This window comes from Topomyia yanbarensis, chromosome 3 (assembly GCF_030247195.1).
Source record: "Topomyia yanbarensis strain Yona2022 chromosome 3, ASM3024719v1, whole genome shotgun sequence".
NCBI lineage: Eukaryota > Metazoa > Arthropoda > Insecta > Diptera > Culicidae > Topomyia > Topomyia yanbarensis.
In genome coordinates this window covers 52,960,870-52,973,175 of record NC_080672.1, presented here as the reverse complement: position 1 = coordinate 52,973,175, position 12,306 = coordinate 52,960,870, and the positions used below count along the sequence as shown (strand labels likewise).

The window sequence follows — 12,306 nt, the reverse complement described above, 5'->3', positions numbered from 1 at the left end:
CATTGAAAAAGCTGTTTCTGCGGGAGGAATCACTCACCATCTTGGAAAAGAATATTAATATCATACTAGTTTGGTTAACACTTATCTAAGAGTTTTCATCCCAAAAATATTAATGGTGCCCTATATCAGGGGATCTGGAATTATAATTTTCAGCTAAAAGATGAGACTTTACAAACTCTCAAATTCCACTAAATGCACTGTTCAACTAAACACAGGTATTTGACAAATGAAAAAGTGCGTGTGAATTGACTTACAAACCACTAGGGTTTCTGTTAAACTAACTTAGACTTAGACTTTGTTAAAATATTAAACAACTTTTCCGGATAATTTCAAATCGGTTTTTAGTTGTTAACAAAGTTGTAGACAATTAAAATATCTATCAGATTCTCACTTTTAGTGTTGTCCGAATGTCTAAAGCACCATCTAGGGACAGAAATACGAACTAGTTTTATTGTAAAATCTATGTTTTCACGAAAAAAAACTTCAAAAAAAAAAGTTGCTCTAGGCTCCCCGACGGATTATTTTGATGTTGGTTTCAAATGAAAGGGGAAAGCCCATTCTTTCATATCTTGAAGTTTCAGATATGCTGATTTTTTTTGCATAAAGTTGTTAAAAAAAGACACCGTGAACATAAAAGCCAAATGTTGCTAGCAAACGACTTTTAATTTATCGCTGTATGAAGGGCCAAAAGGGGTTGGATCCATAAGCAGAAGTTCTCTCCACAGCGACAAAGAATATCCTTCCGTCGTCTAGAAAAAAAGAATATATTACAATGGATAAATATTTTTAAACCCGAAATGAATAGATGTGGTAGAAACATTCTTTCTCCCTCTCTTTTTGAAAATTGGAGACCTTATAGTGCTATATGAAGGATATGGCAAATACTACTCAATTCACCTGTAGACAGGTATAAAGGAAATGTATAGAAACGACAGCTCATGTAGAAAAGAAGGAAACTATCAACAGAATGTTTCAGCCAATAATAACATATATTGTAAATACAAGAATAATAATTTCACCCGTTACTAATTAGGCCGCATCTATGTATTTCCCTATTCAGTTTATTCAGTCGAATAGTCTTTTTTGTTAGTATTACTTTCGGCCACATAACTCTTGAACCAAAACTATGCGCCAATGACGTTTGGCAAAATGGTCCTCGGCCAAACGGCATTCGGCAAACAGCATTCGGCCAAACGGCATTCGGTTAAATGGCATTCAGCTAAACGGAATTCGGCCAAGCGACCCGTTTGGTCAATCGGTGTTCGGGCAAATGACCCATTCGGCCCATTAGCCCATTCAATCAAGTGCCAATCGGCCAAATAGCGTTCGGTCAAACAGCATTCGGCCAAATGACCGGCAACCGGAAAAATCTTCACATTTCGAGGTACGAGATTCTGGTGAGTATCGTAGAAGTCTGCTTCATCTAGAAGGGGGTTCTAATTCTATAGAACCTACTGACCTACATCGAAAATCCAAAACCGGTCTGGCTAACCTCAGCAGCCCTTTTTAATCCTACATCGAACCATTTATGCAGAGTACTGAGTCATCTTGCCAGGTTTTTTCAACTTCTGCTTTTAATTGGCTATTACTTTTCGATTGTGTGGAATTGGGTTGACTGGATCGATTGATATGTGGACGAAACGTGGGACGAGGTACCACGGTAGTACCACTCGGCTATAGTGGCAGCTTGTCAAAACTTGTCAAAACTTTACTAGTCCTCTCTGAAAGGTAGTATATATTTCTCCTATGTTTATACAGCAAAGAGTTCATAGTTTTGTCGGTTATGACAAGCTGGGTTTTTAGTAGGTACGCTGTTGTAAATTCCTTGTATGATTACATTTGTTTAAGGGTGAATTTATCGGCGAAAACTTGTATTTGCTGGGTACATCACCCCGTGTTGTGTCCAGATGTAATTTCAAGCTATGTACCGTGAGGAACAAACTTAAAAAAAACACCTTTGGGAAAATGAATTTTAATCTGTCAGATCTTTCCACCTATGATCATAGGCGCCGCAACAGAATAAATAAACCCCGGATTTTTTCCAAAACAACAAAATTTTGTCTTTTAAATCAAAAATCGGCATCTTTTTTTGTGTGCCCTTGTTGGGTTTTGTGATCAAGAAAGTTTTTTTTATATTATAGAGGTTTTAACCTTAGGGTCATTCGCCTCTTTTCGGGTTAGAGAAATCTCTTTTTAGAAAAATCTCTAACCCTATGTGCGAGGCTGGGAATCGAACCCAGGTAAGCTTCGTACAAGGCCATCGATTTATCAACTACGCCATGCTCGTCCCCTTCAAAAAGTTCATAAGTATGAAATAAGGATTTGTGCCCTCAAGTGCAAAGATTGGTTTTACCAACAAATTTTCACCCTAGTGAGAAATTTTGGTTTTTACCAAATTTTCCTCCTTAGGGTGAAATATAGCATAGTTCAAAAAGTTGCTTTTGGTGTTTATTGCTGCTTTTGAGTGCGGTCATAGGGCTTTCAATGTATTTTTTCTATTTTTTCGCTTGATTTTTGGGAAAAAATGGCAAACTTCTTCGTAAATTGAGGACTATTCAACTTTTCCGTAATGAAAACCAATTTTTTATTAGCTCAAACTGTACAGCGTTAAAAATTAGGTACTCCTATGTTGATTTTATTCAATTTTAAGCCATAAAATCAATTTTCCTTTTTACTCACTAAACAAAGAATATTTTTTTCTTCTTTCGCTTTATTTTTTAATTTTAAATTCAACTTAAAAGATAAGAACTTATGCAAAAAAGAAACATCAACCGTTTACCTTAAATATCAATTTTTAAATATTTTCAAAAATTACGCGACGCACAGAGCAGCAACTAGAACAAATTCCTGGCAAATAACGAAAATATTTTTTACGAGTTTTTATTTTGTTATATTTTTTACATAGGGGAATGTGTCCGGTTGTCGGCACACTTTTGTTTTTGGCTCACAACATTATTCCAATTAAACAATATATGAGAATGGGCATAACAATGGAAAGCTAGAAGCCTTAGCTAATAACTTATGAAAGAAATTAATTTATTTTGTCAACTTGAAATTTTTTTTTAACAATTTAGTAAAATGATATTTTTTTACCATTTTGAAAAATGTGGTCGGTTGTCGGCACCCTAAGAAAATTTATTAAAAATGGGAAAATATGAATGATAATCATCAAGATTAAAAGGGAAAAGGATTTTTTTCATTTCAACAACCATCAAAGGCATTATGAACATCATTATTCATCAGCGCCACAATATGTGTATGTGAAAAGCTTGTGCGAATATTACGCACTGCTAAGGCACTGACGGATCGCATTCACTGCAATTTAGTTAGTTTCAGGCAGTCCATTTTTTACCAAAGCTTCAGACAGATCAAATAGAGGTCAGCCAAAAGGGGAGGGGGACTACAGGGCTAAACCCTCCCCCCACACCAAATTGTCTGGTCGTGACAATCTGGTATAAACAGTGCTACCTAGCGGTGCAAACACGACCAAGTGGACTTTCTTTTTATAAATGTAAAACGCTAAACCGGAAGTCGCCTTCCTGGTTTTCAGAATGGTGCCAAAGATCGCTCTCTGGTATCTATTCGTAAAGCCCGTTCCAAAATACCCATATTGATTAGGTTATTGAGAGCATTTGCCACAAAAAATTGGGTGCCGACAACCGACCATGTTTGGGTGCCGACAACCTATTTTAGTATCCTTTTTGAAAACTGATAAAAAAAAATTGTGGCGAACATTTCGATGCCATTCATTGTTGAATCATAAAATAGAATAAATTCTCATCGTAAATATTCAATACGCATGCTTTTTCGATCGATTTACTTTTTTCTATAACACTAAGCAAATCATCAAAAAAACTTTTAAGTAGAGTTTCACTTTAAAATTTATTGGTTGTAGAACAGAACATTCGAGTCTGTTTGCTTCAGCAATCAGCACAAAAAAATCGTGCTAATATAACACACAAATAATATTTATCAGAATGTCCATGTTTGGTTTCTGTCAAAAGCTACATAGGGGTGCCGACAACCGACCAGTGCCGGCAACCGACCACTTTCTCCTACCTAAAGGCATACTGCACAATGTGGCAAAATAAGGAGTATGTCGAAAATAGCTAAAGAATTTTTGCATGGATGCAAAATGGTGATTTTTAAGAGGTTTTGTAACAGTTTTTCATTATATATCCAGCAATATCGCTATCTAGTGATGCTGAATATTAAATAATATTATAACAATATAGTTGTTGGACACAACTATTTGTATAACCTCAGCTAAAGATAACTGAAAATAATAGTGTAACTGTGTGTTGCACCAGCTTTAAAAATACCTTTATTTAAACATTTTATTCCACATTTTTTATTGATAAAAAAGTAACATTATGTGGCGAGACCCGGCAAAGTTGCTGAAACAGTATTACAAAACAAGATTCCGGCTTTCCAAAAAACTTCTCTTCCGATCTTGTCCGATCCATAAATTCTAAGCGATTTCCAAATATTGAAAATTGTACTAATATGAGATACACCGAAATGCTGTATACCCTTTCTATAAGTTATTGATGTTTCTCCAAAAAGAACTATCGACATTCATATATTTTTAATTATAAACATGAAATGAAATGCTTTCAATGTATTTGCGTTATGAAATATCTATCACATAAAAGTTTTTCTAGCCTAAAATGCCATTTAAAAATTATACTATACCAATCACACCATTTAAAAGTTATAAGCCTATAACAACAATTTTCCAAAATGTAATCGTTTTCACCATATTTCAGATTTTGTTTCAAGAATATGAATAAATTTGCGAAATTACGATCTTTTCATAAGTCATTTATGACTTCTGATTATGCTTTGTTCACTTAGTGTGTAAGCAAAAAAAATCGATTTTTTAAATTGAATAATTCCCGATAGAGAAGTGTAGAAATGGCAAAATATCCATAAATAACCGCCCTGTGGCTGCAGTCAAAAGTAACAATAAGTATTGAAAATAAATTACTACACCTCCAAAACTCGAATAATTAGTAATTTATAAACATTATTTAGCATAAAGTTGAAAAAATTGCTGAAAATAACTATTTTTTGGATGTATTAAGGATCTATCGTTGTGGAAGTTTGAGCTTCAATACGAACATTTAATGGGTGATTTTTTTTGCAAAGTAAAGCGCATTTTCATTTTAATTTTTTTGTGATGAAAACTCAAAAATCTATAGGCATTTTTGTAAGCTTTAACCATTTTCTCGCTGCTTATTACTAACTTAATTAGCATAAAAAAGTATAAATAAATAAAATTTAGTGCAATAAATTACAAATAAAACTTAATGCAATAAATAATAAATAAAACTTAAAAAAAAAAGAAATGATCTAGTTTAGTTTTGATGTACTTTTTAAACTTTGGGTAGCCGGCTACCGAGAGTAATAGTTTATAGACAATGGCAATTTAAAATCGGATCTTTTATAAACAAAGTTATTTTGAATTATAAACAGTCGGCCTTGTTTGTATTTGTTTGAAGATTAAAATTTTGTAATTTATTTTCTACGACATATTTATTGGGTTGGAAAGTGCGGAGAAAATTTAGCGTGAAATGGTAATGGAAAATTCGATCAAGGATAGCATTTTCTATTCCTCATGTGTCGATGCGTATATTAGCAACCCCCAACTGTAGCCAAATCAATGATTTCTGTAGGGTCAAAATTCGAATATACGAACGTATTTTCATTTAAGGAACTTAGAATTTGATTTAGAACTGTAAATGGGGCGGATTTTTAACATTGTTCCATGTTCATCAACATCCATTAGATTACACTCGTATTGGGATTCTGCTATCAACTATCAATTATTACGTTAGGGTTTTGACGCGCTTATCCGTTCACACCCTCTCATTCAGCTTACGCCTGTTATTATCATGCTGTTGTTGAAAAAGAAAAGTTTCCAAAAAATATCTTATTTGGCAAGGAGTTCGCTGCTATGAATCTAAATTCCAAACTTATGTCCATGCCAGAACTATAAATCAAGATATTTAGTGATCCTCGGGATGAAATTTTCGCCTAGCCCAAATACAGGATACGAAATCAGTCAAGACTCGGTAGCAATACATAAAATGAAGAATTCTAATAGTTCGTAAACGATATCCTGAAAAAAGAATAGTCGAAGTTTGATCAATTTGAAGATATTGATGTCAAAGTTTGATTTTATCGAAGAAAGAGTGCGAAACGAGAGGATGTAAAGGATGATGCACGTGCACGACTAAAAGTTCAAGCAAAGAGTGACTCCAAATCCAAATTTTTCTCCTTATCGATCAATGCAGTAAAAGTAATATTGCATTGGTTTGCCAAACCATTCAAATGTTTCGATTTCACTAGTTCTCCTCAGCATAAAATTAACTCCTTTTCTTGTACGATATCACGCTTGATTAGGGGTTTGCTAACGAACACACAAGATGTCCCCGTTTTGGTGCTAGCGTCAACCGGGTGCAATTCTTAGTCCGAGCACTAAGTTAGAGTCGGATTCTGATGAGACGAAGTCGAAAAATAAACATTTCATGAACTGTTACTAGTTACAGATTGATTAGTTGTTAAACACCGATAAATCTATAGAAAGTTTTCTGTTAAATTTTACTATATTCACGATTTTCATGACAGCCAGATATGACTTCTAATTCAAGCGCTACGCCACTCAAACAAACATTTTATTGTTTTCATCATTTGAATAATACAAAATAGAGACACTTCCGTCTCCGATAGCTACTTATCGCAAACGTTATTCTCTTTCACTTCCAGAATGCGTTCGGTGGAGGAGATCGCAACGTCCCACATTCTGTCCGCAATTGATCCGCTGATGACGGGAACGACCAATGGCAGCGCTAGCGGAGCGCCCAACGGTAGTCAATCACAGCTCAGTACCAGCGGGGTTGGTCATGGGCGTGGGTCCGGCGAACGAAACCTATCCGTCACGTTGGACGATCGCGATCTATGGTTGCGGTTTCAAAACCTTACCAACGAGATGATTGTGACCAAGAACGGAAGGTAGGTATGCTTAATTAGCATTGAACTATTCTAATGAAATCGATGACGTTTATCGGAATCTGCTGAGTTTAGTTATGGGCGTCAAATATTAGCATTTAGTCAATCAGTCAGTCAGACCTACCAGAACAAGTTTCTACACGATTCAAGTTGACGCCTCACGATCTGTTCGTTGCGGTCGAACGCTTGTGGCTTTTTCGCACCAAAACCAGAACTTTGCTACACTAAATCTTTCTCCATTCGGTTTCAGGCGCATGTTCCCGGTTGTGAAGGTGACCGCGGCCGGTTTGGATCCCACCGCGATGTATACGGTGCTGCTGGAATTTTCCCAGGTGGACTCGCACCGCTGGAAGTACGTCAACGGAGAATGGGTAAGTGGCTCGAGAATATCTTTTGCCATTTCGATCACGCATCGGACAGAAAATAAAACATTGTCTATTGGCTCAGAGTAAACAGGCTATTTTTGCATGCACCGATGCAGTTTCGATGTGCATCCGCGGCGGTGTGCAGTGTTTTTGGAATGGGCGGGCGGCTTGCTGTGGGAACCTTGCGGGGGGTCCGAGTGTATTTCTAGCAAAAAACTAATGATCATCGTCGTGACGCTACTGCCAAAGAAGATGCTTGTTTATTCCGTAACGTAGCGAATGTATTTGCATTGCGCTAATTAATGCACACGGAGCTTGAAAACAATTGCAAGGTGTTAATTAGACAGGAGGAAAACGTCGGAGACTACTGAAGGCTTTTCGTATTATAAGGGGCTCCAAAGTCGCGGTGGCATTGGTTTTTCTTTCTGTCGTCTTCATTGCATACTTCAGCCGCGATCAGCTAAACCCGTTAATCTATAGTTCAATCTACTTTTGATTCATCCTAATAAATTGTTCAGCTTTATGTTATCATTTATGCCACCTGTCACGAGTTTTGTGAAAACTTTACATGTTGGAGCGGTATTTTAATCAGAGTTTGAAGTTCCACAGTTTATCGAAAAAAAGCTTCAATTCTTAAAATATTGGAGTTGAAAAATCCAAAAAAACCTAGAGAAAATACATGAGATCATAATTCATAATTATTAAGCAACGAATAGAACGGCAGCGTATTCCAGCTTTAAACAAAAATATTAATAGATTAGGGATTCTATGCATCCAACATTTAAGAATAATTTAACAACGGTGAAACATCTTAGCTTTCTAGGAATGTTCTGAATTGTAGATTTCTTATAGCGTTGCCAAATTTTTAATCCATAATATCAAATAATTGGATACACAGGCCACAAATCTCCATATTCCGATACTTAATGAGCTTGAGCTTGGAGCTTGTGCGACCATCTCTGGCTGCTACTCCGTTATAGATCTGGACTAGCTGAAGTTGCATAGGAAATAAGTAGATAATTATGCATGGGAGTAGCGAAACATCTTTCAATGTGCAACTCCTGGTAATCCTAAAGTGTTTATTGATCAATACCGGCGCTGGCCAGGCCCGAACATAGATCTAGTAAGGAAAGGGAAGGGATGGTTAGTCCGATACTTGTTTTTGCTAGAGGCCGTATATACTACTGCGCACTCCACAAGTATCATGGGAGGAGGATATTTGTTAGTAAGTATAGAAGTTGGATTCCACTTCTTTGCCGACACCAGAGAGGTGAGTCTGCACTATCTGGACTAAATATCGATCCATCAACTCAAGGACCGGGGATCAACGGCTTTACTTCCCTTCCGAAGGAAGACGTGACCACAGATTTTCTCACCTCAGAAAAATTTCAACGACCTCGGCTTGGAATGAATGGCGGTCACGCTTACCACTCAACCACCGGCTCCGTCCAAATCTCCATATTTCTATTCTTAATGACAACAATCTAATCACGCAATAGACAATTTCGTTTATTGTATTTTTCATATACTGTAAACTATATAAAGAACTTACGGGTCAATCAAGCTAACGCATTGAGTCGTGTCAAATAAACTAATATAAAAAAATAAACGATCCTTCCATTTCTTCGTTCCAGGTCGCCGGCGGAAAAGCCGAAGCTCCTCCCCCGAACCCAGTCTACCTGCATCCGGAATCGCCCAATTTCGGTCAACACTGGATGAAAGAGCCCATATCCTTCGCGAAGGTCAAACTAACCAACAAAACAAACGGAAATGGGCAAATAATGCTGAACTCACTGCACAAGTACGAACCACGGGTTCATCTGATCCGTGTTGTGTCGGAACAGCGCGAACAAAGAGACGTACATACCTACCCATTCCCGGAGACTCAGTTCATAGCGGTGACTGCCTACCAGAACGAGGAGGTGACTTCACTAAAAATTAAATATAACCCGTTCGCGAAAGCCTTCCTAGATGCCAAGGAACGACCGGACTCAGTATATTCAAGAGAAAATGCAACCTACGGTTGGTTGAACTTCCACCCTTCCTATGCGACAGCTCCGTCACCGCTGTCAACTGCGGAGCGTTACCAACATACGACCGTCCGTTCCAATCGTGCAGCACCTTATACCACACAACGATCACGGAACACTAGTGGGAGTACTTCTCCGCAACCAACTGGGTATTTACCACTGGAACCGGTAGCCTCGCCTGTATTTTCCTCGTATTCTACGGCGTGGCAATCACAACCATCTTCCGCGTCTGGTTCCTACTGGACTAGCCAGAGTACGAATCCTGGTAGTCCCAACTCAATAGCTCCTAACATTTCACCAACACCGTCGAACGGATCTCCGAACTACGTGACATCGTCTCCAACCTACGCAACACATCATCTTTCGGCGCACAACACTCAATACAGTTCCACACCTTCAACAAGTACTGCTGCGCAGATCGACGTCTACCAACCCAGTGCCTCTCCACAGCAAATCTACGCATCTGCTGCCGGTCATCAGGTAAAGGGTATTTTTCCTACCGAAGATGAACTCAATCTAACTTAAATTTTTAAATTCCAGATATATCATCCTACTCCGACGGTGTCGCCTAACCATCAGTTGTACGGCAACGTTCTGAACGCTCCTACAATAACGAACATCGGCTACTCGACGTCTTGGCACGCTGCAAGTGACTATAGTGTCTACCAAAGTAGTTACCATTATCCAACGGCGGAGTACATTCCGATGATCGGTGACATTGGGTAGGTGATGCGGCTTCCGATCACGGGATGTGGTTTTGAATAAATGTTTTTTTTTTTCATTTTCCAGCACTTACAATCATCCAGCAGAAATAACTGAACTAACATCGGTTCCAACATCACACCATCGCCACGAGCCGGTGGCAGCTTCCTCACCCGTATCGATCCAGTACCACCACAGCCACCATAGTCATCCGTCGGCTGCCGACAGTTCCCTCGTAACGGGTACCCACGGTGGTCATCATCACTGTTCGGAGAATCACTCACCGGAACCTAGCAATCATACTGTTAATGGAGGATCACCGGGTATCCCGGTTGGCAGTGGTGGTCACGCATCGCATAGCCCCGTCAGAAGTGGATCAACTGGGGCTTGGACTCCGTTGACCCCACCGCAGACCTCTCACATCTAATGGTTTTGTTGAAGTGTTACACTTTCTAAGGTGAATTTACTTGCCTTTCGTTGTACATATATTTGAGTTAATAAAGATTAACATTAATAAAGATTAAAAATTGAGAAAATACTTCTCTTTGAATCAGTGTTAGTCTACTACGTTTGGAAGCTTTTTAGGGTATAAGGATAATAACCGACAAAAAGGGTTAAGGGGGGCGTCTGGTGTAAAGTGCTCAAAACGAAAGTTATTTTGTTGTACGATTTTGAAGGCAAGACAACAATGGATCTTTTGTGTAATGTTAGGATCGCTTTTTACATCCATTGCTCACGAAAAAAAATATTTTCAGTCACACAGAGTCACACATACGAGCGTTCCTGGAGTAGACGTCCCACCATTTCCAAGTCGAGGAGCGACGCGGCAAACACGATAACTCTCAATAAAATTATCTGATACGGGAAATTCGATAAGTTTTGTAAAGCCAAGACTTGTAGTTAGCCGATGAACCACAAAAAATAGAAAAAAGTGAGAACCGAAAAATCTCATATTTTACTGTAAAATTCGGTCATTTTTGTTCAAAATAATAGAGAGAAAAATTTTTTTATTCAGTTTTCCTGTGGTTCATCGACAGGCTACACATATTGGGCATCCTCATAAAAAATCAAGTTAATTCGTTGATTAGTTTTTGAGTTATCATGTTCGCCAATTTGAAAAACGCGGTTTCGAGGAAAACGCTTTTAAAGGGTGTCCCACATCAAATTGCATCACGGAAACAACGCTGTAAAAAATGACCCATTGGGTATTTTCTCTTGAAAATTTGGGTAGAAGTAGTTTAGAGTGTATTGTTTACACTGTATTTTTATCGCTGTCAGTTTTACGAAAATTGTTGCCGATAGATTGAAATCTGCGTGTGTCAAAGCAAAAACAATGCATGGCTGTTTAAAACAAAAGAAGTTCAGCGTGGCCACCGAGATTGCGGGAGACCTTTCTAGAGGCTCAATACCAACAATTAAGCGAATAAAAAAGAAGTCGATTTTTTTGCCCTTTGTACCAGACGTACTCCCCCCCCCCCCACTTAAGAATAGTGATGGTAGGGGAGCCAAGGGCTAGTTGGCGGTTGGGGTAAGTTTGCCGAATCCCCTTTTCTCCGTTTATATTAGACATATAGCGCTGTTTCTGCCTGTATACTTCAAGTAATGTGAAACACAAAATCCAATGTGTTTTTGTAGCAAAACATTTTGTTTTGTAGAAGCTGTTGGAGATAATGTTTTCGAGAATACAAAGCAAATTTTATGAATTTTGAACATTTTGTGTTATTTAAGGTGATTTTTATTCTATTCCACGAATGATTATAATATTCGATAGTGCGTGTAAAGAGCTTTCAGTATCCGTATAGATATTACACATATCCACAAACAATTTTTTAATTTTTTAAATAGTTTTTTATAAAATATGTGGTTTGAGTAAGTTGGTGGTGATGTACGCGGGGTAAGTTGGCTATTTACAGTGCAAAAATAATCATCAAATATTTTGATTTCTGGAATTCATTCCAAAGTAGGAAAATCTTTTTCTTGTGTATCTCGTCAATGCAGGGGGCATTCACATAGGTCAATAACTAGAAGTTTTTCGAAAATTGAAGTACGCGTTGAAGTCAAAATGCAGGGGTGTTGAGACTAAAATATAGTAGCAAATGTCGGTTAATATATAGTTTTATTAGAAGAATATTTGGCACGTTCCATAAGGACTTCTGAAGTAATTGAATCTCCATTTGATTGCTTATTTTCTGCCA

General features: G+C 37.9%; 1 protein-coding gene across 2 annotated transcripts in view; it reads left to right on the top strand.

Moving 5' to 3' along the window:
- Positions 1–10,551, top strand: part of LOC131692390 (T-related protein) — a 35,477-nt gene extending 24,926 nt beyond the window's left edge. The window contains exons 2-6 of one of the 2 annotated variants that reach the window (XM_058979403.1): positions 6,772–7,017; positions 7,265–7,385; positions 9,014–9,889; positions 9,950–10,131; positions 10,199–10,551. In XM_058979403.1, coding sequence (XP_058835386.1) covers positions 6,773–7,017; positions 7,265–7,385; positions 9,014–9,889; positions 9,950–10,131; positions 10,199–10,538 — 1,764 coding nt within the window. In that variant the 5' untranslated portion in view covers position 6,772 and the 3' untranslated portion in view covers positions 10,539–10,551. Of the gene's footprint in view, positions 1–6,771; positions 7,018–7,264; positions 7,386–7,898; positions 7,959–9,013; positions 9,890–9,949; positions 10,132–10,198 lie in introns of those variants that run through there. The other variant, XM_058979404.1, reaches the window with a different exon arrangement.
- The last annotated feature ends 1,755 nt before the right edge of the window (positions 10,552–12,306 follow it).